The 27282-nt window shown below is 41.3% G+C and overlaps 1 protein-coding gene across 1 annotated transcript; it reads left to right on the forward strand.

Annotated features, from left to right (window-relative positions):
• GNE (glucosamine (UDP-N-acetyl)-2-epimerase/N-acetylmannosamine kinase) lies at positions 1-27282 on the forward strand. The gene is made up of 12 exons (XM_032206371.1): positions 1-92; positions 11682-11890; positions 13253-13704; positions 15019-15171; positions 15607-15819; positions 16554-16641; positions 17742-17952; positions 19090-19219; positions 22158-22379; positions 23377-23559; positions 24232-24348; positions 25057-27282. The coding sequence occupies exons 1-12, from the start codon at positions 42-44 to the stop codon at positions 25290-25292; spliced, it is 2265 nt and encodes a 754-aa protein (XP_032062262.1). The 5' UTR covers positions 1-41; the 3' UTR covers positions 25293-27282.

The following is a 27282-nucleotide window of genomic DNA, read 5'->3' on the forward strand; positions in this document are numbered from 1 at the left end:
TCGTCCCTGTCGCCGTCTCCCCGGGCCTGTCAGGGGCCGCCATGGGGACCAACGCGCCGCCGCGCAGGGAGCCGCCCGCCCGCGGCCCCCACGTAAGTCGGGGCCGGGTCCCGGGGGGCTGAGGGGGCTGAGAGGGGATGAGGGGGGCTGAGGGGGGCTGAGGGGGGCTGAGGGAAAGCCCCCTGCCCCGGTGGGGTCCCAGGGGGGGGTTGTGGTGTGAGGGGAGGGTACGGAGCCCCCTGAAGGTGGCCGTGGCCGCCTCGCCACCTGTGGAGCAGGCTGGCTGCCCTGACAGGGAGGCATGGTGTGTGGAGGAGGCACCAGTCCAGGGTATGGTGCCTTGGGAATGGCAGCCCACGCTGTGGGGAATAAATTAAGGAAGTGGGATGCCCACCGGTGCATGTGCTGCTCAGGGAAAGGGGATTTTTATGGGCAGTGTGACACTGAGGCGAGGGTAGAGCCGGGGACCCCACAGGCATTTTCTGTGAACCTGCGTGGTGTCCTGTGGTGGGAGCCACTCGTGGGGGTTTTCCCACAAAGTGCCTCCAAATACCCTTCCAAGTGCCCTAAATACCCCTTGGAAAATCCTGTTCAAATTGCAGGGGAAGTAAGAGGTAGCACCTCTCGCAGCGTGGAGCCTCAGCATCCCAATGGCAGGGACGTCTGGGCTGGTTTCTGACACACGCTGCCGGAAAGGTGTTCTCTAACCACACGATTTTGGGTGGTCTCCTGCATCCTGGCACGCACCCCGTCCCGGGAAAAATGGGCTGCTTGTCTCTGGGTGGTGTTTGAGGTGTGTGGACTTTCCCAGGGGGACTCGGCACAGCCGGTGGACGTGCCACGCTGAGGTGAGAGCATCTGTCAGGAGAGCTTTCCTGCAAAGTCAGGGAGCCTGGCAGCATTTGGTTTTACTTCTTTGTGATTCCGGACTGTCTGTCATTCAAACACCGCGTGTTAAATCAAAGCTCTCGTAAAACATAACACGGATAGCCAACCCAACTGAGAAATGAGACTATCCTGTAGGTTAAGTAAGAATAACCACTGAGCATTACTCAGATGCTTTTCATGTGAGTGTCTGTTTCAGATAACTATCGAAAGGAAGGAAGGAAAGAAGTAAATTACCATTTACCATGGTTGTTGTTGTGTTGTTTTTTTTTTCCAAACCATTATTTTTTCTTTCTTTCTAAATGTCATCCTGAGCTCTGAAGCTTTTCTCTTTGTCATTTACAAGGTTCTGGCTTCCTGTCCAAGTAAAACACATTTACAGAAGGTTTGTGGCAGGCTTTTCATACTGTCTTTAGATAGTACCTCCTTTAAAATTGTGTGCTTGCTTGTAATTTTCTTTGACTTTTGCTTGTTGCTTGGAAAAGAAAACCATTCCTGGAGATTGCTGGTAAGGAAAATAAGAGCTACAGATATTCCAAACAAAAAATGAGGACGCTTCATTCCTGACCCAGAATTAAAAACAAACATGTACTTTTATACAGTGCCTGATACAGAAAACAGTGTGCTTTCAGCTGGCATTTGATCCTTCCACGACATCCCAACAAGCATCTTCTAATGGAAAATATGAAATTGTTTCGGGAACTAGTAACAGCCATTAACAGCCATAGTGTCAGATTTAAGATTGCCCTAAAAGTCACACAGTTAAAGGTGATGTTTACCTAACTAAGGTGATGAAATCTGGTATGTTACAAGCTACCAAGACAGAAGGATGTGCTCTTTTCTTAGTGAACAGCTACAGGGGGAAAAAAAATAAATCATTTCTTTTCCCTTTTTATATTCTGTCTTTCAAAATTTCCTCCGCCATCTTTTAAATTGTAAACTGTATTGTGTAGCGTAACCATCTTTACAATCAAATATTCTTCTTCCATCACTTTTTTTGTTTTTTTTTTTTGGTCTTAGCGAAGCTAATAGCCAAAGTAGAAGTTCACAATGTACACACAAACCAAGTTTATTTTATATTGAAAAAGGGAGGAAATACGTGTTTACTAATATCATTCTTTATTCTTGACATTAGATCACTGCTTGATTAACAGTTTTTGGTGTTTTGTTGGTGTTTTGTTGGGTTGTATTTTTGTTTTTTGTTTTTTGTAACTATGTAGTAGCATTAATATCCCTTAAAATTAGAAATTAGGAATTACCAAATATTCGTGAGCAGATTGTCTGTTGTCTTTGACTAATATTTGAGAGTTGATAGTTTTCCCACATTGAAAACACAGCTGCAAGCAAGACAGATGCTGTAGCACCTTATGAAGGATAAGGAAGGTGTACGTGTATGCATAGATATAGATATATATATACATACATACATATATACACACACACTAGCTGGACAAGAAGAACCAGTAGGAACCTCTAGATCTGCTCACAATGCAGGAAGTATTCATGCTGACAGGAGGCGAGTTCGATGTTGTAGTCCTTACTACCAGCCGTTTACCATGCTTTTTAATGCCATATGTCAAATTTAAGTGGAAAAAATAGGCAGTGTTATCAGTAGATGAATATTTGTGGTTCCTGCCCCCTTCTCCTAGCTTCTGGCCTGTTGCACTTCGTGCTCCATGACACACAGCTCTCTGTGTGTTTGCCGGAGCTCACAGCCTCCACAGACCCACGTGTGGTGGACCCAGTCCACCCTGTGTCTCTCTGCACCCACACCACCGGGACAAACAGCCCTGCTCCATCGCTGAGAGGAAGGTTGGAGCGAGGGCAGAGGGCTGGCAGGTGGAGGGTGAAGGCAGGATTAGCACCATGACATGACTGGAACACAGAAACTTTGGTATCTCGCATCTTTAGGGTGATAATACAGCAGGCCCGAAGGAGAAACGACGTAGCTTTAGCTTCCGCTGAAAGCCAGATAGAGAATTAAACTCAGTCTTGTAAGCTTCCCTCTGTAAAGAGAAATACGTGACTTGCCATTGTGATAAAAGCCAAAAGTGACCAGAACTGAGAAGGTTTATGGGAAGAACTTGGTTTCACTCTCTAGTCTTTCACGTTTGAGAGCCATTTGCATCCAGCTGACGTGGCTGTTTCTGCAGTGTATTTGCCTCGACCCAAACTGCCTGACAAATTTGTCTCCTGCCTGAAAGTGATGGGGGATCTGGTACTTGACAGGCTTATCTGTTGTTCTCCCCTAGTGGTGGCATCTTGCAACCAAGTCGGTTCCTCCCCGGCTTTTGTCCAAATACACTTCAGTGTGTGCAGTGGCTGATTGAATACACCCCACCTAGTGTTAATCAGACTATCTTCTCTATTAATTAATCAATTTGGACACACAGCACAGGCTTCAGCAGAGTGCATAGAGCTGTCCTGAGTGAAAATCCCGCTACGAGCATCACCCCAGCTCGGCTGCCATCATTGTTCAGGACCAACTGCTTCGAGGCCAGCTTGGGTACGTTAAACTGTGCTACATTCCCCAGAGGATGCTTGACGTGTGTCAGCAAGCATGAATCAGCAACAGCAGTCGAGTTTATTCTAGCAGAAGCGGACAGGGGTGTAGCTTGAGACAGACAAGCCGTGTCTGTAAGAGCTTTTAACCCAAGCAGAGAAAGCAGGCCCCGTTGAAGAGTTGGACAGATCACACAAGCCGAGATCACGCAGCATCACATGACGGCAGCAGAAAGTGGGTCAGTCCCGCTATCTTATTTTTAGAGAGAAAGAGTGCCAAAGAAAAGTTTAGCATTTCTGTCAGCCGAAATGACGAGAACGGCTCGCGCTGTTAGAGATTGAACAACGTGATAAAAGTCACTTCGAGGGTGTCAGCACTTTTTCCACTGCTTTGCATTGGTTTTAGATGGTATCCTCCTGCTGTGCACGGAGTCCCCCAGCACAGAGGCGGCCTTTCATACCGCACATCTATTGCAGCCTACAGTCACTGGAAACTTGAGTCAAATTTCATAGATTATCAGAAGATATAAATCACACCATAAAGCACCAGGTATCAGCATATGCCATCTTTCTAATGAGAAAGATCTGTTACACATCACTGGCAACTCTGAAGAAAGTCTTGTGGTATTTTGTAGCCCATCTGTAGTAACCTTGACGAGAACCACAACTCTCCTTCCTACCTGGGGTTTTGATGGGCCTGGTTTTAAGGTAAGCTCCCCAGGACAGAACAGATTTTCACACAGTTTTGCATTTCCTCTCCCTTGGCAAAAAGCTCTTTGCCTGACCGCTGTACCCGTATGTCCTCTGTCTGTCTCGGTGCAAGATACTGAGCAAAGATGTGAGAGATCTGTGCTGTGATGAGGAGGGAACAAAGCCCCGCATCTCCCTTTGCGTACCATAAATGGCTTTTTCTCATCCTCCCTCTCTTCCCATTCTTCTGAAGCATCAGGTGGAAGCTGCAGGCCCCTGATGTGATGATGCTGACCTAGCTAATGCACCGCTGCGGTCACCTACAGTTACTGTTGACTGAGCACTGCCCACCTGGCAGTTTTAACGGGGAAGAACAAACAGAAAGAACAGGAAGGCAATAACTTGTTACGCTTTCCCTACTGTGTGGATCAGCTTGTATTGTCCTTACACCGTGTTGTAGGCACTGCCTGCTCTTTTCCTATACAGGATATTCGTAACAGCGTGCATTCACAGCAGCTGAGCACTGTGGCCACTTTCTTTGGAAATGATGACTGTGTCAGAAGGACCTGCTCTTCTGACACCCCGATGTCCTTACCTTTAAAATCCAAGCTGCTTGCCAGTGGTTTTGGCTGCACGGTGCAGAATGGACACGGGCAGCTGCTTCTAGGTAATTTTGGAAATTTTAGACTGAGTTTTCACTTCCTTATACTCAGCAAACTGGTTTTGATGTAAATAGAATCGATGTAAATGAAGAGTTAAGGAAAGAGTTAAGGAAAGCCCCACCTGATGTAGATGCTGATTTAAAAAGACATATTCCTTTGCTTTCAGGCATGAGGAAGTAACCCTGTGCTTAACCTCCGTGCAGAAGATGGCAGTGGCACTGACTCAGTCTGCCCACACTGCATGACAGTGCAGCTATGCACTGACAGGCCCCTTGGTGCAAGTCCAGACTGCGCTTTAGCACCTGTCACCTCATTCAGGATGGTTTCCCAGGCAGGGTGATCATGAAACCAGCTGCAAGATCTTGCTCCTTCTGTTAAAATCCTAAGCAGTGTGCCCTCTCTGGAAAGAAGCAAGCCCATCTTCTGCGTTTCCCAGCTCTTTGCGTATCAGTGTCCTGCAGGGCTGCCCCAATTTCTGCATAGCTTTTTAATGCAGAGGGTGGCAATGAATTAATGTGACTACAGAGGCCCTGCTCCCCTAATGAGCCCCAGAACTCCCTCAGGACTTGGTGGGAGCAGAGGCCCTCTTCTGAGCCCTGAGAGATTGCAGGTAGCAAAGGGGGCTGACAGGAGCAGGCAGATTATGGCTGAACCTTCTCCTCCCATCTGAGCTCTCTATCAAGTCTTTGTGTCTCTGCTGGAGAGACTGGGGCAGGGCTCACTCCACAGTGCAAGAGAAATTTTGTCCGAATTATGCAGTGTGAGGTCTGTGGGGGAGAAATAACTGACAGGAGCATAAACTTTGCCCGTTGTGCTGCAGTTTGTGCTGCAAGATGCTGAAACACTTCTGGAGAAAACATATCAAGAGATGCAATGATGCCGTGCTAAGAATAACCCTCAATGTGATTGCTTCTAGCTTCATAAGTACTTGCATAATTCAGAATTTATAAATGTCTACACTCAACCATACATTCATTTGTTTGATTCAGGCTCTTCCTCAGTATTCCCAGATAAATAAAACAGATAATCCACAGTTGAAATGAAAATTAAAGCTGAAGAAGAACAGAGAAGCTGCTCCAGAATGCCATAGAAAAGAGTGTGTTAAATGTCTAGAAGATTGAGTCGTGGTCTTGGAAAATCAGAACAAAACTCTAAATGAAGAACCAGAAACTTTGGAAGATCTTTACTTTCATAAAAATGTGTAAAAACAGAAGGTAAAACTTTCATGCACTGTAAATCTCAAAGGAGAATTTATCTAAATATATAAACACTGAAATTTTAAGCTAGATGAAAGGTGAAAACCAAAACTTTTCTACCTAGATTTCATAACTTAAATACTACAGAGATTTTAGTTAAAACACGTTGCCGGCAAAGTGCAAAAAGGAAGTGAGAAAACCTCACTGAAATTCTTGCTGGCACAACTGGACACTTTACAAAGTCACAACTGCATCTAGAATAAAAGGAGATTCACATTTTACCAGGTGAAAGTTAAATGCTTTTTTAAAAATCAGGACTATTTTGGGTGTGTATTCTCCATTCGTGGAGATCTTCAGAAGCTGCCTGGGCATGGTTCCCAGCTCTGGATGATCCTGATGGGGCAGGGGCTGGTCCATGTGGCCCGCAGATGTCACTGCCAGCCCCAGGCACTCTGTGGGCCCGTGGCTCTGATTCTGTTTCAGTGAAACCAGCTGGAGCCGCTCTGGTGAACTGATCACAACCCGAAAGCCCTTGCAGGAGACAATTCAGACCTGCATATAATGACATTTCCAGAGTGCACACGGGCTTTTGAGCAACGTGTACAAAGAAAATAGTGATGCACAGAAGAGTGAAACCAAGGGGGGTGTGAACTGAAGCTGTGGTGCGACCCAGCAGCTGCTGCTACCACTGGTCAGCACAAAAACCTCCCCGGAAACCTGAGACGTGGGTGTGCTGCCCTCTCCCTGTTCCCGAGACACTGAGGCTTGGAGGAGCTGTGACTCACTGCACCACAGCCCTCTGAGGATTTTCCCAACCTCCCTGTAGGACGCTTTTTATCACTTTCTTGGGAAGCAGGCACTTGGGGCAGAACTTGAAACACTCCCAAGGAGAAGTCTCGCCTCGTTTTGTTTCGATTGACAAACTGTATTGCCACAATGGACACTTGGGGTATTTTTAGTTGAGGATCTCGGTATTTGTTCCTCAGAGCCTTGTGAGACTTTTTCTCCCCCACTAACGTATGGGAGAAGAAAAGTCCCCGTTCTTTGCATCTATTTTAGCTGTGTTGAACACGGGAGCCACTGCTGCGGTGGGTCTTGTCTGTGTGTTCCTCCTGGTTTTGTGTTGTGTTTTTTTTTTTTTGACTAGGGCGACGTGTCACTAGGCGGCAACACTTTTTATTTCGGCGCCTCCGCGCGGGCTGAGGCACTGCCGGCCGCCACCACGTCTGCGCTAAGGCCCGCGAGGGGGGAGGAGGGGGGTTGTGCGCATGCGCGTGGTGCGGGCGTGGGGTGCTGCTGCTGCCGCAGGTGAGGGGGGCGGTTGGGGCGTGAGGGGGGAGCGCGCGTGTCCGCGGGGGTGCAGATACCCACATATACCCACATAAACCCACATATACCCCCACATACCCACATAAATCCACATTTACCTCTATATATATGATTATACGTGCCTGTATATGCATATACGTGTATATATGTGCGTATATCTGTGTAGGTGCTCGGGGAGTGGGTGCTGTGGGGGGGCGCAGCCCTTCGCCCCCTCAGTGCCAGCTGTCCCCCTTTGGATTTATTTAACGCGCGTCTGGCTTCCAGCTGCCCGTTCCGGCAGGAGAGATAAGCGGCAGCGGTACCAAAGCTGCCCCTGCACCAAGGCCTTCCGTGGCTTCCTCATAAAACTTCAGAGGCTGAGCCCTGGGAATGAGCCTGCTGAGGGGCTCCCCGAGCCCTGGCTGAAGGGGAAATGCACAAAAGGCACGGGTTGCTTTGGGTCCTGGCCTGCCGGCTCGTACGCCTTTGGTGCATCGCCCTGTCTGCCTCGGAAGTTGTTTCCAGAGGCTGCTGTCACCGCCGTAACTAGATTTGGGGCCATAAAGGTTAGGGCTGTAGGGGTTCGACCTGTAGTTGTTCGACCTGCAGTTATGGGGAGCCTTGACGTTTTTTGGGCAGCGTATAGACTCGTTGTTCCAAGCCCCTTTTGCCTTGGCTTCTCAGTTTGTATTGTGTGGGGTATGTACACGGCAGCGGACGGCTTGAGTGGTCTTGTGAGAGGTTTGCTTCTAATTATAGGAACCTTATTCATGATGGTTCAAAGGCAAGCTTACAGGGATGTCAGAAGTTTCCTTCACGTCTTCAGTGTGATTTCATTAGAATTAGTAGCTGTTCTCAGACATGCAAAGACAGGATGTCCTGCTTAGAAGCACCTCCGAAAAGCGGTCTGTGTAGAAAAAAAAGCAATGCAGTTAGATCTCCGTCTAGCTTAAGGTTTCAGTCAGTGATGCAGGGTAATGCCCTCTCTGATCTAACTTTATACGTCATTTAGAACTCTACAAATATCCTTTCTCTACGTTTTTGACATCAAGTACTGAGTTGCATATATACACTTAAAATACTTAAAGCCTGCTGGACAAAAAGAAAGAGACAACAGCGACCATATACACACATAACTGCAGAAGTTTTCAGCAGGAGAAAGTACTTTGTCTGAATGATTATTTTTTAACCCTTTGAAAATGTAAACTGGTAGTTAATTAACATACTATTTTTGAAGCAAAATGATAAAGAAAATACAATGAATCTCTGCTCATTGTAAAACAATATCTATTACTTTGTGGCAGAACCCACAGCTCAGCTTAATTTGTCATAATAATCAGTTGCTGAAATTCCAGGTTGTGTCTGTTCTGCTGAAGTTGGTTGGTGCTGCTTTGCTGGGGTGAATGAGAAATGGCATTTCTGGTGAGCTGAGTCATGCCAGACGTCACTGGTTTTTGCCACTTTATTTTCATTTTGAAAGGTAAACGACTCAGGAATCACTGTTGTTGGAGTTGTGCTAGGGAAAAAATAAATCACCATGCCAGTTAGAGTTTTGTAGAGCCCTTACAGCTTGCAAGTGGAGACTAGAAACATGTTTTACCCTTGTCAACTCAGGACAGATTCCTGATAGTCCTGACATGACTTATGCAAAATATTTTTTCATCGTGTATGATAAAACCTAATAAGCATTAAAAATAGGGAGATCTTTAAAAAGTTGCTGAAGTTTTATATATACATCATGGGAGTGGGATACCTAATAATAATAGCCTAACAGACCTTATTTTAAAAATTTACTGGAAAAATTACTGAAAATGTTTTTGTTTTAAATTATTTGTGTGGTGTACAGTATGCTACTCCAGACTATCATCTAACCTTGAGTCTTAACCAAAAGAATAAAATTTGGGCCTTCCATCATAGCTAATATCTTGTGGAAGTAATTCTCTGTTTTCCTCACCACAAACTTCTATTGCAGTGTAAAAAAAATAAATAAATAAATGTAAAAGAGCATGAAATTGGACAGTCAGTGTTGTTGTCATGCTTGCGTAGCAGCTGCGTAGTAAGAGCTTCCCTAGGTGTCAAAATGAGTAGAAAGATTGATACTGCTGTATCTCAGTCAGAAATGAGTGATCCATGTCCATTAAGCTGGAAAAAGTTAACTTGAGTTTACTTGCTACCAAAATGCAGTAAAAATCTGACATAGCATTAGATTTCATACCCAGAGGATGGTACTAATTTGAACTCCATTTTTTTTCAGTCCAGTTATTTTCAGAAGAAGTACAGAAAACTTATAAATATCTGATCTGATATTCTGTGCTACTAACTTGGTTACAGCTGGGAGAAGAAGGGGAGGTGGCAGTGCAATTTTAGTTCTTATGTCATTTTTTTAAGACATAAATATTTTTCTCTAGAGTTTTGTTGTTATTGTTGTTGTTTTTCCCAGTTCTTACGTTTCGGGCAGGGGTGGAGGGTTGTGAAAACAGCAGGGTGAAATGAGTAACATGGGACAGGTAAACATTAAACATAATGTAGTTTAATCAGCTACTTTACAAGCTGGAAAAGTTAATTAGAGGAAATGTCTTGTTACAGTAACTGTTGATGTTGCTAGTAAAAATAGTCAGTTAGTCACTTCCTGAGAAATTTTAATTCTCAGGAACCCTTTAAAATAATAATAAGGACAATGATAATCATGGTGATCTGGAGTTCTGATTATTATTAACTTATTATTATTATTATCCTTACTATCTCCCAAAGTTGTCTGTAATCTAATGTTGTATTATTTAATATCATGATGTACTTTGGTCTGCAAAATAGTATGGAAGGGATTAAAGGGATTATGAGTCAATATTTAACTCACTTTGCTTCACCAAAGTGTTTTTAACAGATACGTAAACTGACTTGACCAAAACCGTTTTTTTCTTTTTTTTTTTTTTTTTGTTAATGGAGTCTGTCAGTGGATGTAGCTCTTACTAGTTTGTTCCTTTGTGTGGTTTTGAATAGATTTTTTTTCCATAACTTACTAAGGCACCAATAATTTTTTTTACATAAAAATTTCCATTTGAACAGGGAAGGCCATTCTGCTACTTACAATCACAGAACCATCTGGGTTGGAAAAGACCTTCAGTTCTTTTTCTTGATGCACCACCAAGTCCAACCATCAACCTGACCTACTGAGCCCTTGCACTAAGCCATGTCCCTTAGTGCTTCATCCACGTGCCTGCTAAATACCTCCAGGGATGGGAGCTCCACCGCTTCCCTGGGCAGCCTGTTCCAGCACTTCACCACACTCTGCATGAAGAAATTCTTCCCAATGTCTAATATAAATCTCCGCTGGTGTAACTCAAGGCTGGTTCCTTGCATATCATAACTTCTCACCTGACAAAAGAGACCGACACTCCTCACTGTGGCCTCTTTTCAGATAGCTGTAGAAAGCAACGAGGTCTCCCCTGAGCTTCCTCGTCTCCAGACTAAACACCCCCAGCTCCCTCAGCCAGATGTAACCCCATTTACTACAACCCTGTGAGCCGGAGCAGTTTTGAATGTTGTGTGGTTGGACTTGGCCCATTGATCCAGCCTACCCAGATCCCCCTGGTTATAAATGAAGTCTCAACTCCATCTGAAATTAGTAATATTTATAAAAGGCAAGTAAACAGCACTGGGTGCGCGGGGAGCCTACGCTCTACCAACATGCACACACCAACATCGAACTTTCTAAACATACAGAACATGGCTTTTACACAGTAAACCCAAGCACGCCTATGCATATGTACAATCAGAAAAGGTATCAATTGAAACATAAACATGGCAAAGCTTTAAAAGGCAAGTGTTTAACAAACAATCCTTTAAGTCTATTACTATTAATGACCACGACTGGGGGAGCATAGTTGGAGTTGGCAACTCTGGTTGAAGTGCTCCCATATCTCCCATGATTTGGCCGATGGCGCAGCAGTCGGATCAGTAAAGGAGCCCGCAGCTCCCTCACTGTCTGGCAAAGCACACGTGTCTGACTGTGGTCCCACATGGCTCTTGAAGGCCTCAGAGGCTGCTCGCCAGGTGCCGAGCAATCCCACTGCAACCTTGTCGTTTTTAGTTGCAGAGTCCCACGCCTTGACCTCAATTTGGTCCCATATTTCAGGATCGTAAACTGTCTGATTGTTAAGAAGGAGAATAAGCCGTAAGGTTACCAGGACAGTCTTTGTTTCTAAGGACGTATGATTCCCCATAATGCGCAACTGCTTACCAGCGAGGGACAGTTGTGTGCACGGCTCCGCTTCTCTCAGCTCAAGCTTCTCTCCAGCTGTAAGCTATTAGTTGTCTGTTATCAATGGGTGAGATTATGCGCCTACAGTTCTGGGCTGTAATTATTTATGCTTTTCACTAAGCACACCATATACTTGCTATAAAGATTATTATTAATATGTTGTGTATTTTTTTTTTTCAGGAACTGTATTTCAAGAATCTTTCAAAACAGAAACAAAAAGAAGTCATGGAGAAGAATGGAAACAACCACAAACTACGTGTCTGTGTTGCTACTTGCAACCGTGCTGATTATTCAAAATTAGCTCCCATTATGTTTGGCATTAAGGCAGAACCACAGTTCTTTGAGCTTGACGTTGTAGTGCTTGGTTCCCACCTGATTGATGATTATGGGTAAGGTGGATTTTTGTACCTCTCCCAATCTGTTTCTGCTGTGTTGGCAATAACATCATAAATGCTGGGTCACAAACTACTTGTCATCATGAATGCACATAACAACAACATTTTTAAATATAAATTTTCAGACATTTCAAGTACTTTTTATTTCATTTCCCAGCTCCTTTTGAGATTGCATATTTTTTTCAAACCAGCTTAGTAAATGCTGTAGCTGAAGTTTTCATCCAAATCGTAGAATTTCTCATGAAGTGAGAAATTCATTCAAATTTCCCTCAGAATCTGATGATTATCAAACAACAGTGTGTTACAGTTTTGAACTTTCACAGCGAAAAGATAGTCTGCAGTCATTCGAAGCTGAAGCTCTTCCAATTTGCTTATTTACTGATTAAAGTCTTTATATATTTGGTATCACAGTTGAATACTGTTAAGTTTTCGCATCCAGGATTGCAGGGAAAGAAAGGGAGAGGTCATTTTACTCTGACGAAATGAGTAGCTAATAGGTATATTACGTATGGTTTGGCAAGGGAGATTAGGGTCCCCTCCATAACACCCTGTATGTAAGCAGTCAGATCACCTTCATGAGAAAATGGAATGTCTTGTTCTGGATCCCTTCCTTTGGAAGGACTTCCTGTATCCCAGGTGAGTATACGCTTTGCTGAGGGAATGGAGAAAAGCAGAAAGAAAAGCATGTTTATTGCTGAGGTTGGTTTCTGCTTTTCTCTGGGTGCATTTATCGGATTGAGCTCAGTTAAATGAAATTGATAGGAAAACACTTTGCAAGACAAAGTTAGATGTTAGCATAAGGGCCTCAGCATGCCAGCATTGCTAAACTTTTAGAAATGCTATGCATATCTTCAAGTAAAGACACATTTTGCACTTGCTAACTAGATGTTTTGGCACTTCATAAATTAAAGTGTGATTTTCTGTGAGGTTGTGGGAAGTTCTGTTACCTGAAGCTACTAAGGAGTGAAGTTCCACCACTGTACATTCTCAGCCTTATGCTCTCTGCTTTATACTGGCCATTGTTTTCATGCAGTAACATGGCAAGGTGTACATGTATTCAACACTGTAAAACTAACCTGATTTAAAAAAAATAATTAAAAAAAAACCTTTTTTCTGTTAGATGATAGCAGCAAGGTATTTTACTTGAACATAGAGACCTCAGCTTTGCATTGTCTCTTCTATTTATACATTTGTCCATTTTGTATTTATACATTTGTTGTTTGCTTAGCAAAGGATACACAGGCCTTTGTTCAAGCATAGCACTGTTACAGTTTTCTAGTATGCAATTATTCTGTCAAGCTGTGTTGCTGTAAAACCAAGTTGCGTTTCCTCTAACTCTTTTTCTCTTACCTTCAGGAACACCTATCGCATGATTGAACAGGATGACTTCGATATTCATACAAGACTGCACACTATTGTGAGAGGGGAGGATGAGGCAGCCATGGTGGAGTCAGTGGGCCTGGCGTTAGTGAAGTTACCAGATGTCCTGAATCGCCTGAAACCTGACATAATGATCGTTCACGGTGACAGATTTGATGCTTTGGCACTAGCCACATCTGCAGCCCTGATGAATATCCGCATTCTTCACATTGAAGGCGGGGAAGTCAGTGGGACCATTGACGACTCTATCAGGCACGCTATCACCAAACTGGCCCACTACCATGTGTGCTGCACCAGGAGTGCGGAGCAGCATTTGATAGCCATGTGTGAGGACCACGACCGCATCCTTTTAGCGGGCTGTCCCTCGTATGACAAGCTCCTCTCTGCCAAAAATAAAGACTACATGAGTGTTATACGTGTGTGGCTAGGTAAGCAGTCCACTTCTTAATGTTATTCCTGTGACTTCAGACAAACTCTGACTGGGTTATTAATCTGTGGTCCACAGGGACCGGGGGATCTGTTGACCAATGGCTTTGAGTAGAGTACAGGAAGCAACAGACAGGCTTGTTGCTAGCAGGTTTTAGTTTATTTAATTGGGTATTATTATGAACGTGTTTCCACACAAACAAAACAAAAAACACAGACAACAACAACAAAAAACCAGTATGTTTGCTCCCAGTATCAAGTATTGCTACAAATCTGTCTTAGCAAATACATCTGATCCTTTTACAAGGTCAAAAAAAAAAAAAAACCTTCCTTAAATTGATAACTTCTTTGATATGAACAATTTAAAAATAGACTTTTTCCTATATGAACAGTTATGATGGTATAAAGGATGTATCAAAAGAGAATCGGAGCTATTTAGGACTACTTACAGAAAAAAAAAATCAAAGGGATTTTATATTTTGAATATTCTTTTGAGGAATTCACTGTAACAGGGCCATTCGTGTTAATTTGCTTAAAAGTAATTTTGGTAAATAGTGGAGTTTGGTGTTTGCTTTTTGTGTTTGACAAAGCAATGTCCTATCTGGCACAATAACTTGTGTACTTAGAAGGTAGAATCTTACTAGATCAGTAGGTGAATATTTAGCAGATAAATTGTTTAACAAACGTACTAAAACAAGTACGGCTTTCACGTTTTTAAAGCAATGGGAATAAAGTCTTTGCCTGATGATGGAGAACTGGCAGAAAACTTGAGTAATGAGTGATAATGAGAATTCTGTACTGCTGTAAGAATGATCATACCTGTCCACCTGCTATTGTGAAACCGCACTGCAGGACATGATTTTCTCAAAGCCATTAGTGAAAGTTCAGAGCTGCTCCAGGGCTTTCATGTTATTCCAGATTTAGAGTGATGTCAGAACAGGTTCTCCACTCTGTCGCGGTCTTTTGCAATGCTTTAGATCTAGGCCTGCATGTTAACAGCGTATTGGGTTTTAGAGAAGGGTGAAAATTATGAGTTTTACTTAGAGAAGCAAGTAACAAGCTAAACCTTCCTGTTATCCCTCAAGTTTTATTGTAGCACTGAAATTTACATGTAAGATATCCCATTCAGTGCCTTGACTGTGGAGGCTTTTACGTCAGTAGTTTCAGAATTGTTGTTGTGTCTTCTTCATACTATTCTTTACCAATTAAAAAAAAAACAAAAAAACAACCAAACAAACAAAAAAACAATCAAAAAACAAAATACAACAAAAAAGAACAATCAAACATAACCTTTTCTTCTTTTTCCATTTGAACAGGTGAAGATGTCAAACCCAGAGATTATATAGTTGCTTTGCAACATCCTGTAACCACGGACATTAAACATTCCATAAAGATGTTTGAGCTGACTCTAGATGCACTCATCTCCTTCAACAAGAGAACACTTGTTCTGTTCCCCAACGTGGATGCAGGTGAGTAAAATGCCTGCGTGACAGAAGGACAGATAACAGATAGTATGTAAAGCATATATTGGTTCTTACAGAGTGTTTTTATCCCAGAACCTCCAGCAGGATGGAGCTGGACGATTTCAGCATCAGGCTTGCATCCACTGCAACTCCATGTCCACATTGCTGGAGAACATCTTCTCCACATTCAGGAAGAAGATGAAGGGAAACCATGTGACATACAGAAACAACATTCAATGCCTCCTTCACTAATTAAAATATTACAGGAAGGCTTTTTACAGTGGATTTTGGGATCACACTTAGGCTTCTATGCCTGAAAGGGAACAAAAACAGCTCTGAGGTGACAATTAAACTGACTGCTTTCAGCTCCTTTGCGTGTTGAGGCTTTCAGCAGAGCAATAGAACTTGAATCATTTATTTGTGCCTTTTGTTTTTCTGTAGGAAGCAAAGAGATGGTTCGGGTGATGAGGAAGAAGGGCATTGAACATCATCCCAATTTTCGGGCAGTGAAGCATGTCCCGTTTGACCAGTTCATTCAGCTAGTCGCTCATGCTGGCTGTATGATTGGCAACAGCAGTTGTGGTGTCAGAGAGGTGGGAGCATTTGGTACACCTGTTATCAACCTGGGGACGCGTCAGACAGGAAGAGAAACAGGTTTGTGTTTTATAACCACAGGTTTGCGTTTTATAGTTATGTAACTACTTTAATTTCTTTATATTTCTGTTTTGTTTTGATTTTTTTGTTGTTGTTCCATGGAATAAAGTAAAACAAGTGTCATACAGAGACCATCCTGCAGTATTGGAGCAAAATAATTTTTGACCTATTTTAAAAATTTGCTTGCTATTCCTGTACCATGTTAGTGATGTTTGTGTGTTTTGCTTAAAATAATGAGGCTTTTGACTGTGGACAAGTTAAAATATATCTCCATTTGGAGTGTAGCAGAATAGGCAACTTTGTTTTTTTCTTTAGTTCAGTGTTCCGTGTGCATCCAATTTTCACTTTAAAAACAGGAACTCATCACTACTTCAGGAATTAACTGTATTGTGGTATTTCAGTGACACAGATATGGCACAAACAGCCACTTGCCTCCCTCTTTTCATCAGTGCTCTTTTAATTTAATACTAGTACTTTGTTGAAAGGTACTTTACTCTCCAGTGTTTTGTAAGGCATGACAGCATCCTGTAGGAGTCAGTGTTGCTTCACTGGGAGCAAGGGCAGGCACAGAAAGGTTGAAGAGTAATGTTCATTTGGCTGGAGTCTTTCCTGCTCATAGTAAACAAAAATAATTATACGTACTCATTTCTAAAGCAATTTCTAAATTGATCTCTTCTTATGCCTCATCTTATAAGTAGCTGACCTGTCCTATTTTGTTAACTCTCACTGTCTAGGTGAAAACGTTCTTCATGTTCGTGATGCTGACACACAGGATAAGATTCTGCATGCTCTGAAGCTTCAGTTTGGTAAACAGTACCCATGGTAAGTACCTTTGTCTTCCTTTGAGATGCTAAAGCAGTAGAGAAATAGGCATTTAGTTCTGACGTGGTCATACTTGATCACTCTTTCTAGTGCACTAATCTGAGGTTGCAAATTATTTTTCATTTTACATGGCTCATTCAGAATCATAGTGCAATCTCTGGTGTGGGGATTTGTGTCTGGAGAGCAAAATGTTGCTAGGATTATTTTGGTATAACTAGAAATTTAACATTCAACAGAAGGTTGAGAAATTCATATGTGAGGCTTAGATTAACATGATAGCTTGCTCCATGGTAGCAGCACGAGGGAGAACTTCCTGACTGTCTGCCCCTAACTCCTGAAGGACATGTTACTTCATAGCTGGATTGACTTCAGGCATGATACACAGAGAGCCCTGAGTGCAAGCTCCCAGGGGAGCTGCTGGATGAATTCATTCCTCTTCAGCCATACAGTACTGACTCACAGTTCTAAAATAACTGAGTTCTTAAAAGCTTCAGGAGATTACATGTGTTTAATTAAGGACAAAATTCAAGAGTATATTTTTCAAGAACCTCAGTAAAGTAAGAAAAATAAATTCTGGAATAACAAATGTGTGCTTTAGGTATGGCAATATTTTAAAATGAGACTTCTCTGTAGCAAACTGGCATGAATGTACCATTAATTGTTACTTAGTTGTCATCTTTCTGATAAGCACATCTTGTCTGGGCATGCAGTATATACAGAAATCAAATTTTTAATTTATGTAACTTTATAACTTTATTGTCCTTTCATTAGACACTTAATTTTTCTTTTTTTTTTTTTTTTGGCATGATTAACCTTCCATCCTTCTACATTCTGTGTTCCGCATTCCTAAATGGAGCCAATGCCAACTTGCATAATCTGTTGTGTATGATATTTAAACTACTGTATTCTACCATATCCCATGACTCACTTGAGTAGTCTGAGGTGCAGCATTGTCAGAATAGTCATACCATAATTTCGTAATGTTACAGTATTACAGCCTCCTGTCATGTAAAAAAAATAAATAAATAAATAAAAAAAAAAAAACTTCATAGATTGCAGTGTTAGTTACATTTAAATTGATCTCTTTTCTCATATTACAGCTCAAAAATATATGGAGATGGTAATGCTGTTCCAAGGATTTTGAAGTTCCTCAAATCCATCAATCTCAAAGAGCCATTGCAAAAGAAATTCTGTTTTCCTCCTGTCAAAGATAATATCTCTCAAGATATAGACCATATTCTAGAGACACAGAGTGCTTTGTCTGTGGATCTAGGTGGAACAAATCTCCGAGTAGCAATCGTCAGTATGAAGGTAAATACTCTGTTATTCTTTTAGCTATTCTGCAAACTCCACTGGGCTTTGTGCATCTGCTCCTGCGGTGGGGATATGTGTATAACACAAAAGACCTTCAAAAACAAGCAGTCCTACTGGATTTTGCTGTTGAGGGATAAAGTAGATTTTCCCCAACTGGGTGGACTTCTCATCCAGCCTTGATGCAACTTGCCTTGCTGGTTTGCTTTTCTAACGCTGCTGTTAAAACTAGCAAAGCCCATTTGCTAGCACTTGTTCCTAGCTACTTCTTTTCTGTGGGAAGTCCTAGAACTACAGGACAACTTTCTGATGTGTCTTCTGGATTTTCCTGTCCTAATCCTGCAATATTAACATTACACTAAGGTTCCTTAGTACCCACAGATTCGGGTGTGTATAGTTCTTTTCATTGCCACTGCATGACTGGTAGGCTTTAAAAACAGTCCCTTTCTCTTGGGACCTCCTTCCCACATATGTCAGACGTCACAGTAGACAGTGCTCCAGAAATATTTCAAGTGACTCAGAATCATAACTGCTTACAAAAATGATACTTCTGAAAGGATGGTAAGTTGTACATAGAAATTTCAGGTATTTCTCTCTATCTAACTCGCCTCTAGTTGGTAAAGTAGCAGTGTCTATGAAACCATTCAAACTTCCAGGCAGTCAAATTGGAAACATTTTATTCTTAAAGTCCTGGGATTTTATGGACTTATATAAAGTCCGTGGATTTTATGTCCTTTTACTATTTGTTATTCTCTTGATCTTTTTAACACTTCAAAAATGAGCTTAACAACACTGCTGTATCACAGTTTACTCCTAACAACGGTTCCAGCAAGCCCTGTAATATTTCCTTGCACAACCCACATGTTCATTATATATTTTATTTCAGACAGGTGGTTGAAGCATAATGTAAGACCTAATCTTGCGAGCTTGTCCCCCATAGTCACCAGGAATCTTACTACACAGAACAGTTTGTAGGACCAAGACCTAAGATATACTTCCTTTTTTTTTTTTTTTTTTTTTTATGAAAAGAGAAAAGTTGTGACTTCCCATTTTTAGGTTGACTTGTGTTGAAATTCAAGAGAAATTTCATCATAAAGTACATTTCCATGCATCATGTTTGTGATTTTTATTTTCTAGGGTGAAATAGTTAAGAAGTATACCCAGCTCAACCCTAAAACTTACGAAGACAGACTAGGTTTAATTCTAAAGATGTGTACAGAAGCTGCATCAGAGGCAGTAAAACTGAACTGCAGAATTTTGGGAGTAGGTAAGTTAATAAATATTACCTTCTTTTGTATTTTCATCTGAGGATTGTAACATGTAATTAAATCACTATCAATTAATTTAAAACATTTCTCTAAAACAGATCCTGTGTATTTGAAACACTTAAATTACATTCCTAACACACACACCCAGAAAATAAATTTAAAGTGACTATGAATATGAGAAGCTGGCTATAAAAACTGAAGTTGCCCTAGTCTGTAGCAGCCAGGAATGCAATCTGCTAAGCTTTAACAGCGCCTAAGTCCTAACCTCCAACACGATTAATCTTAGAGGAGAGGCTCCCGCTTTACTGAAAAGGTTGCTATTTGTGTTGTGTCTGAGCTTCATGGTTGTGGTTTTGAATGACGCATTCTACAGGTTCTCTAAATGAAGCCTGTGTAAAGTCTGTGGTATATAGCAGAAGTGGGCTTTTAAGTTAACTGCAGTCTCAGAATTGTGACCCAGATGCTGTGTGTATATTGAAACTGCTCTTGAAACGTAACTGCAGCTGAGTCCAATTTCCACTGTTGCCTATAAGCCTTTCTTTATGGCTAGGATCAACTGTGCAGCAGAATCCTCAGTTACACTACAGCAGAATAAACAGGCTAAAAGGTTAGATCAGTTTTGCAGCTCACAGAGACAAAGGCAACCTTTTCTTTCATTTCCGTCTTACTTATTACATAGCAGAATCATAGAATGGTTTGGGTTAGAAGGGACCTTGCAGATCATCTCATCCAACCCCCCTCCCATCCCTGAACACAGTCAGGGATGGGGCATCCACAGCTTCTCTGGGGAACCTGTTCCTGTGCCTCACCACCTGCATCATTTAAACTTCTTCCTTATATCCAATTTAAATCTACCCTCTCTCAGTTTAAAACCATTGCCATTCATCTTGCCACTATAGGACCTGGTAAAAAGGTCCTGTCTTTCTTATAAGTCCCCTATAATATGTCCTGAAAGGCCACAGTAAGGTGGCCTTCAGAGACTTCTCTTCTCCAGGCTAAACAATCCCAGCTCCCTCAGCCTATCTTCATAGGAGAGGTGCTCCAGACCTCTCTGATCATTTTTGTGGCCCTCCTCTGAATCTGCTCTAACGAGTCCATGTCCTTCTTGTCATAAGATATATACACACACAACAAATGTTTCAGGCTACGTGTCTGGTAACACACGTGACTTAACCAGCCAGACTATTTTACTGTGCCCAGGTGCTGAATCTTGCAAGCCTCAAACTTCCTGTAGAAAATGTAGCAAACTCTGCATTACTCTGTGTTCAAAATATCAAAGAACAGCTTATAATCAGGTAGGTGTATTATGTGTTACAGAAGCCAATTTACAGAGTTTTTATGTGGGGAAAAAGCTTTCCTTTTGTTTGTCATTCTACCAGGATAACATCCCTATTTATTCTTCAGCCCACTTAGTTCCGTGACTGTTTACTGTTCAATTCCTCGTGAATGAGGAGGTGTGCTACAGAATACAATAAATTTCTTACCTGATTACTTTATTTTTGTTAGCTGCTCCTTGCCTCATTCAGCCTTACAGTTTGAATCAGAATGCTAGTTGAGATTAAGATTTCTCTTTAGAGAAAGACATAAAATTCCTATGGGAATAATTAATTTGCTAGATGATAGTTATTTCCTTAAGGTTCATAATCATAAGTTGGAGTGTTCCTATAAGTTTGGAGGAATTTTTGCAAGGCAGAAGAGAAAGGGTCAGACTTAATCCTGGAGCCATTATCAGTAACTCTGGCTAGCTGTCATAGGCAAGGATAAAAGCAATAATAATTGGAAATAAATGAGAAGAAAGCTTTCTGTTAATAGCTCTATGAGAAAAGCTTTTTCTTTCTTTGGGTCATCACTCGAAAAAATAGCTACATGAGCATAACTTGTATTGAAGAACTCCCATTAATACAAAACATGTTTAAAGAGCAACTAAAAAGCAGAACACTGAAAAAAATAGTTTTTAACATCTTTGTGTCTTGATGTCCATGTTAAGTCTAGATTGTAACAGCTATGTAGTTAGTTTCTATGCTTTTGTTTTTGTTTTGTCGTGGTGGTTTTTCTCACTCAAAGAATTTGTATTAGAAACAGCTTTATGAAAATGAGGAAAAAGATTAACATTTCCAGAGAACACCAGCAGCTATTACTGATTTTTATTTTTTTTTTTTTACCAAACACAAATTTTAAGCCAAAGCAGATACAGTTGTATGCACAAATCCTGCTTTGAGATACTTATGAGAGCTATCCACTCACTGCTCTTGGACAGTAAATTTACCAAAAATGCATTACCTAGCTTGCACTCTGTAATACAGAAGTAAATTCCTGTCGGTATCCCAGTCTGCTTGAGAATCACTTACGTAACTACAGCAGAGATGCCTGCAGCAGTATTTAACTTACCTTTCTGGAGCTGATAGTAGAGAAAAGAGGATGAAGAGACGGCTTCTGCTATTTCCGTGTTTGTCTACGTTGATTACATACTTAGGACAAAAAGTAGGTATGTTTTAACGAGCTTTGGCTGACTTAACAACTATTAAGTAAGGTTTTGTTGCAATAAACTTTTTTTTTTTTTTAATTCTAGGGAGAATTTGAGCACTTTTACAGTTTGCTCTTGTATTGTCTTTCATACATTGCTAAAAATAAACATAGATATTAAAATTCTTTGCAATCTTGCCTGACGTAGGAAGACTAACGTCAACCATTGCCCATTTAGTTAGTCCTAAGATACTAGGTGTGTCGTGACTAGAGCAAGGGAGTTCTATAACTTCGCTGTACATGTCAGAAATGGCACTGCCAGAAATACATGGAATTTTTTATTTTCGCACTCTGATTCAAGCCCTGTATTATAAATATAAATACTTGTCAATGCACAGAGGAAAAAAATATTTTTACTCAAAGTTTTATGTAGACTTAATTTTGTTTTTTCTCTCCTGTATTTCTGGGACTTAGGCATTTCCACAGGTGGACGGGTAAACCCCCGAGAAGGAATTGTGCTTCACTCCACAAAACTCATTCAGGAGTGGAGCTCCGTGGATCTCAGAACCCCAATATCTGATGCTCTGCACCTGCCAGTCTGGGTGGACAACGATGGAAACTGTGCAGCTCTAGCTGAAAGGAAATTTGGTCATGGAAAGGGAATAGAAAATTTTGTAACGCTCATCACTGGTACAGGTGGGTATGTTACAGCTCAGTGAAACCCAGGGTCAAAATATCACTACCATCACCCATAGTCTCATCTGATCTTAAAAGCATAAACAACACTATTGTGCCTGTAAAACTTTTATACATTAATTTCTTAAACCAAAAATCCTTTTGCCACTGTATCTATTTGTTCTTTTGGGGGTACTTTTACTTTTATTCAGGCAAATTAAACCTTTTGCACAGTACAGGCTTCTCAATAAAAGAATTTCTGCTGATACAGTTATGCAGGCAAGCAGTTTTTTCAAAATAAGCAAAATCTGACCAACTTTAGCTGGAATATTTTTGCTTTATTCAGCTTTATAGATCAGTTAATTCTCTTTCATCTGCAGAAATAGAAGTCAGATCAGGACATACATGTAGAACAGCTAGATAAGCACCTGAATAAGACACACAAAAGCAGATGTGTGCAACTTTTTTTTTTTTAAAGTCCTTTAGAATGGTGGCAGTAGTAACTGGCTGATAAATCCCCACCTGGGGTTTGTGAAGGGGCAGCAGGGGCCTGGGTTTAAATGCCCTGGGTCTTCAGCACAGAGTTCACAGTCATTCTACAGCTGTCAAACTGTGCTGCTAAAACATATGAAGCATCTGAAATGCAAAATTTTAAGGCCACTTGGAAGGTTAGTTTTGTGCATAAAGGGCATGACCCACAAGCTCTTAAAGATCTGTCATGGTAGTTCAGTACTATCCATAGGCCTTTAATATAAGCTTGGAAGAAAGAACAAGCATTGCTTACTGGTTTGTTTTATATGAATAGGAGGGAGCTTTGAGCTTGCTTAGTAGGTGTATTGAACAGAGAAGAGCTCTTCAGTAACCAGTCATTTTTGGGGATTCAGTATAGAGGATCATGGATGCACATATTTTATCTTGTCTGTATTAGAATATGTAAATTTCAATGTCCTACAGAATCGGGGCCTTTAAAAACTGTATTTTGTCTTTTTTACTCATGGCTGGTTTTGTATCTTTGCAGGAATTGGAGGTGGAATCGTTCACCAGCATGAATTGATCCATGGCAGTTCATTCTGTGCCGCTGAGCTTGGGCACATTGTTGTATCTCTGGATGGACCAGAGTGCCTGTGTGGTAGCCAAGGATGTATAGAAGCATATGCCTCTGGCATAGCATTGCAGAGAGAAGCTAAGAAGCTGCATGATGGTATCTGTGTACTTCATTTTTTTTTAATATTTAGATAGATTCCTAAGCTGTAGTGTATTTTAAAAAAAATGCAAAGAAGACATAAAAAGAAAGAACAGACCTGCCATCTTTTCTGAGGAGAAGACAACAGGTATACAGGCAGTGAGCTTAGACTTCTTGTGTGTGGCCAGGGTGAGCTGCCACAGCCTGTACAGTACAATACAATTATATTTCAGTGATGGCAATATGCAGGAAAGCCATACTTGGAACCTCTGACTTCAGAAGTGCAATAATCATGTAGTACAGTTCAGTTTCTTCTTTTTAAGTGTGCTGTAAGGTAGCCAACTGGACAGGGAGCCTGTGAGAGATTTAGTTTCACAGGGATCCTCTTTCAGCAACAGCTTCTCAGTCTCAGACTGAAGCTGAGAACATTTTTTCTTATTTGGTGAAGTTTTGGGGCAGATGATAGGACTGATGAATTACCGTGCTACAAGTGTTTGAATTTGATGTCCTGCTTCTACAAAGAGTTTCCTGAATATGCATATAACTGCTAAACTCAAGACTGGCCAGTTTGCTCAGGTTTCAGTATGAAAGTGAAAGAGATGGAAAAATCTTAACTGCCTGTTTACTCTCCATTTCTTGACTTACCACGTCACCATGTTTTTCTCTTGTCTTTCTCTCCTCTTCAAACAGCGGATCTGCTTTTAGTGGAAGGAATGTCAATGAAGAAGGAGGAAGTTGTTAGTGCTGCACATCTCATTCAGGCAGCTAAACTTGGGAACACAAAGGCAGAAAGCATTCTCAGAACAGGTAAGAAGACAGCCGCAGGCAGAAAACCCTTACATGGTTAGATTTTGGGGGATACACTATACTACTGCAAACAACAGTCCTGCATTAGACTCAAGGAACTCTCTGTGTATAATTACTAACTTTAATGAAAAGTTAAATACAGTGTTATAGGAAACTTGAGCAAAAGATGTCCTGAAGAGTCTCTATGTTATGTTCCTGCAAAGATCAGGTTTGGGTTTAAATTAAAAAAAGAAGTGAGGTCTCAAGATTTTCATATTGGAAATTTTGGGGATGTTCCGTTGTAGTCAAGGGAATGTCTTGTCTGAGCAAGCAAAGGCAATTCACATTACTTTACATTGGATAATTCACTATTTTACTAGCTTCAGACATAGTCCCCTTCCTCATACATAGCTGATAGCACTGAGAAAGTAGAATAATGCTTTGCTATTTTCTCTTACATTACAAGTGTGGTAATGCATTGCTTGGTCTTTCACATCCATATCGTTGAATAATGCACTGTTGTGCAATAAAATTGCCTTTTTTTTCTCCTTGAAGGAAAGAGTAATGTCAAACTTACACTTGTGATAACAAATTAAAAATGTTCTGCCATATGGAATAAAACAATTTCCTAACTACTGTGTTACTAGCTGCTAACAGACCTATTGCAAAAAATGATGTTTGGACTGCTTTGAGTGTTCTACTTAATTTTGTTTTATTTTATTTTTTCAGCTGGTACAGCATTAGGCCTCGGAGTTGTGAACATTCTACACACCATGAACCCCTCTCTGGTGATCCTTTCTGGAGTCCTAGCCAGCCACTACGTCAATACTGTCAAAGATGTGATACAGCGACAGGCTCTGTCCTCTGTTAAAACTGTGGATGTGGTGGTCTCAAATCTAGCAGATCCTGCTCTTCTTGGAGCTGCTAGCCTGGTACTAGATTATACTACACGTAGAATATACTAGGTACCTGGAAGAATAGCAGAAACGGACTGTTTAAAGTAATAATGGGTGGAGGGAATACTTTGCCCAAAATTTTTTCTTTGACCAGAGCAGCTACAGAATCAGAGTAATGTTCTGAATAGTTAGTGACTACTTCAACATTTCCTAATTAGGTATTATCTTTTTGTATTTTTTCTAAATTTCATCTGACTTCAGAGGAATCAACGTGCAATTCTGTTGTTTTTAATCACTTCTCTTGGCAAGCCCAGATGTTGCTTTTAAGTGTAGCTGAATTATTTATGAGCATATATTGACGTACGGTAGGGAGTATACGTGTTGTGTCAAATTATTAGCTAATACTTGGGGATACACATCTCATTTCCCACCTCTGCGGAATGAGAAGTCTACAGTGTGACCATCTTTTTTATTTCTAGGCTTCCGCCCACAAAGTAAATGCAAGATAATCACCAACAGCAGGTGGTAGTTTCAGTGGGTGGAAACAAGGGAAGGTGCCTCCACGAACAAACAAACAAAAAAGCTGCATTTGGAAACTGTGGCTTTTGAAGGACTTGGAGGAAGTAGTTATTTATTACATCATCTTTAAAGGGCAGAGTCCCATTTTAGAAGCTTTGCAAATGAAGGAAAAAGACCACAGTCTAGTGAGCTTACGGACTGCCAAAGCAGTCCAAACAAACTGACAAGCGTAACAGTGAGCATCTTTGTGCTCTGGCTTTAGCCAGCAGTAAATTATTTGAATTTTATTGTTGGGGTTAATTTTATTTTATGGGGTTTCCTCAAGGGACTTAGTCCACCACTTTGTCTCCCAGATTAGCAGAGAGGGGACTTTCTTCTGTAGCGGCCAGTTAGCTAAAATTCAGTAATGGATTTTAAATTGCATCTGAGTGTAAAGACTACCTTTTGAGAAATCTCATCCACTGCAGAGTGACACGGTGCGTCTCCTCGGCGGTGCTGGTGGCTGCAGGTACGGTATCACTGTCCTGCATTCACCATCATCTCACGGGATGGAAAGTCAAATCTGAGCCTCATTCTCGTGTTCAAGGCATCCACTGGCCTTGGAGCAGAGTATATAACTACCAGTAAAGGCTTGCTGGCCTAGTTAGAGGCTTAAGATGACACAGCGTAGTTGTGTTCCACATTTAAGGGAGGTGGTTTCTTTAGCTAGTTCTTGATTCATAATTCTGCCTTTATCTATCTGCTTTTTTAGCACACTGTAAAGTTATTCTAGTAATGACAATTACTTCACAGAAGCAGAAACTGAGAAGCAGAACAATCTAGCTGATCAGCTATCCCAGAAAGAAGACACCTGCCAGAGAAACAATCCTGGGTCCTTCACGTAGTGACCTAAACCTTCTGTGCCACATTCTTTCACAGAATCAGCAAGTAAGGATGCACTGGCTCTTAGAGCCTACTACAACGTAGCTAAGTTATGTCACCAAGGTCTCTTAGTATTCCTTTTCCTTTATTTACTCAGTGAATCCCAGTAACTTCAATACCAGAGCAGTAGCTCCATGAGCAAGTCGAGGAGAAATGTGCTTTGCTCCACAGTGATAGCATCTCATGGCAGGGGTAACAGTGCTGAGGCTCTAACAGAGAGGATCCCTGTTGTTTGCCCTTTCCATCCTCCTCCCATCACAGGGAATGTCTGATTAAAAGTGGGACCAGGCTTTTGCTTTTCAGACCTCCTGATGCAAATAGCATTTTGATAGCTCAGACTCCAGACATGTTTTTTCCCTAGCAGGTGAAGGGATGTTTGAGGCAGTGAGAAAACATGAAAGGTATTTCAACATTTTTAAAATACTTGAAAAAAAAATAACATTAAACATCTTTAAAGTCTATTCTCTTCAAGAAAATTGTTCTTCAAATGCTTTTGAATTTTTTTTTTTTCTGGCAACTGAGCAAGAACTTGCTGCACTGGGGCAAGTGGTGTAGAAGTCCTTGGTTTTCCCTGCGACATCTGTGGGTTTGTAAAATTAAAAAAAAAGTTCATATTTAA

The sequence above is a fragment of the Aythya fuligula genome, chromosome Z, assembly GCF_009819795.1.
Source record: "Aythya fuligula isolate bAytFul2 chromosome Z, bAytFul2.pri, whole genome shotgun sequence".
Lineage (NCBI taxonomy): Eukaryota > Metazoa > Chordata > Aves > Anseriformes > Anatidae > Aythya > Aythya fuligula.

Coding starts and splice junctions, on each gene's coding strand:
- GNE (XM_032206371.1), top strand. CDS start 42: ATGGGGACCAACGCGCCGCCGCGCAGGGAGCCGCCCGCCCGCGGCCCC. Junction 19,220..22,157: donor CTGCAGAATTTTGGGAGTAG/GTAAGTTAATAA, acceptor TCTGGGACTTAG/GCATTTCCACAGGTGGACGG. Junction 22,380..23,376: donor AACGCTCATCACTGGTACAG/GTGGGTATGTTA, acceptor GTATCTTTGCAG/GAATTGGAGGTGGAATCGTT.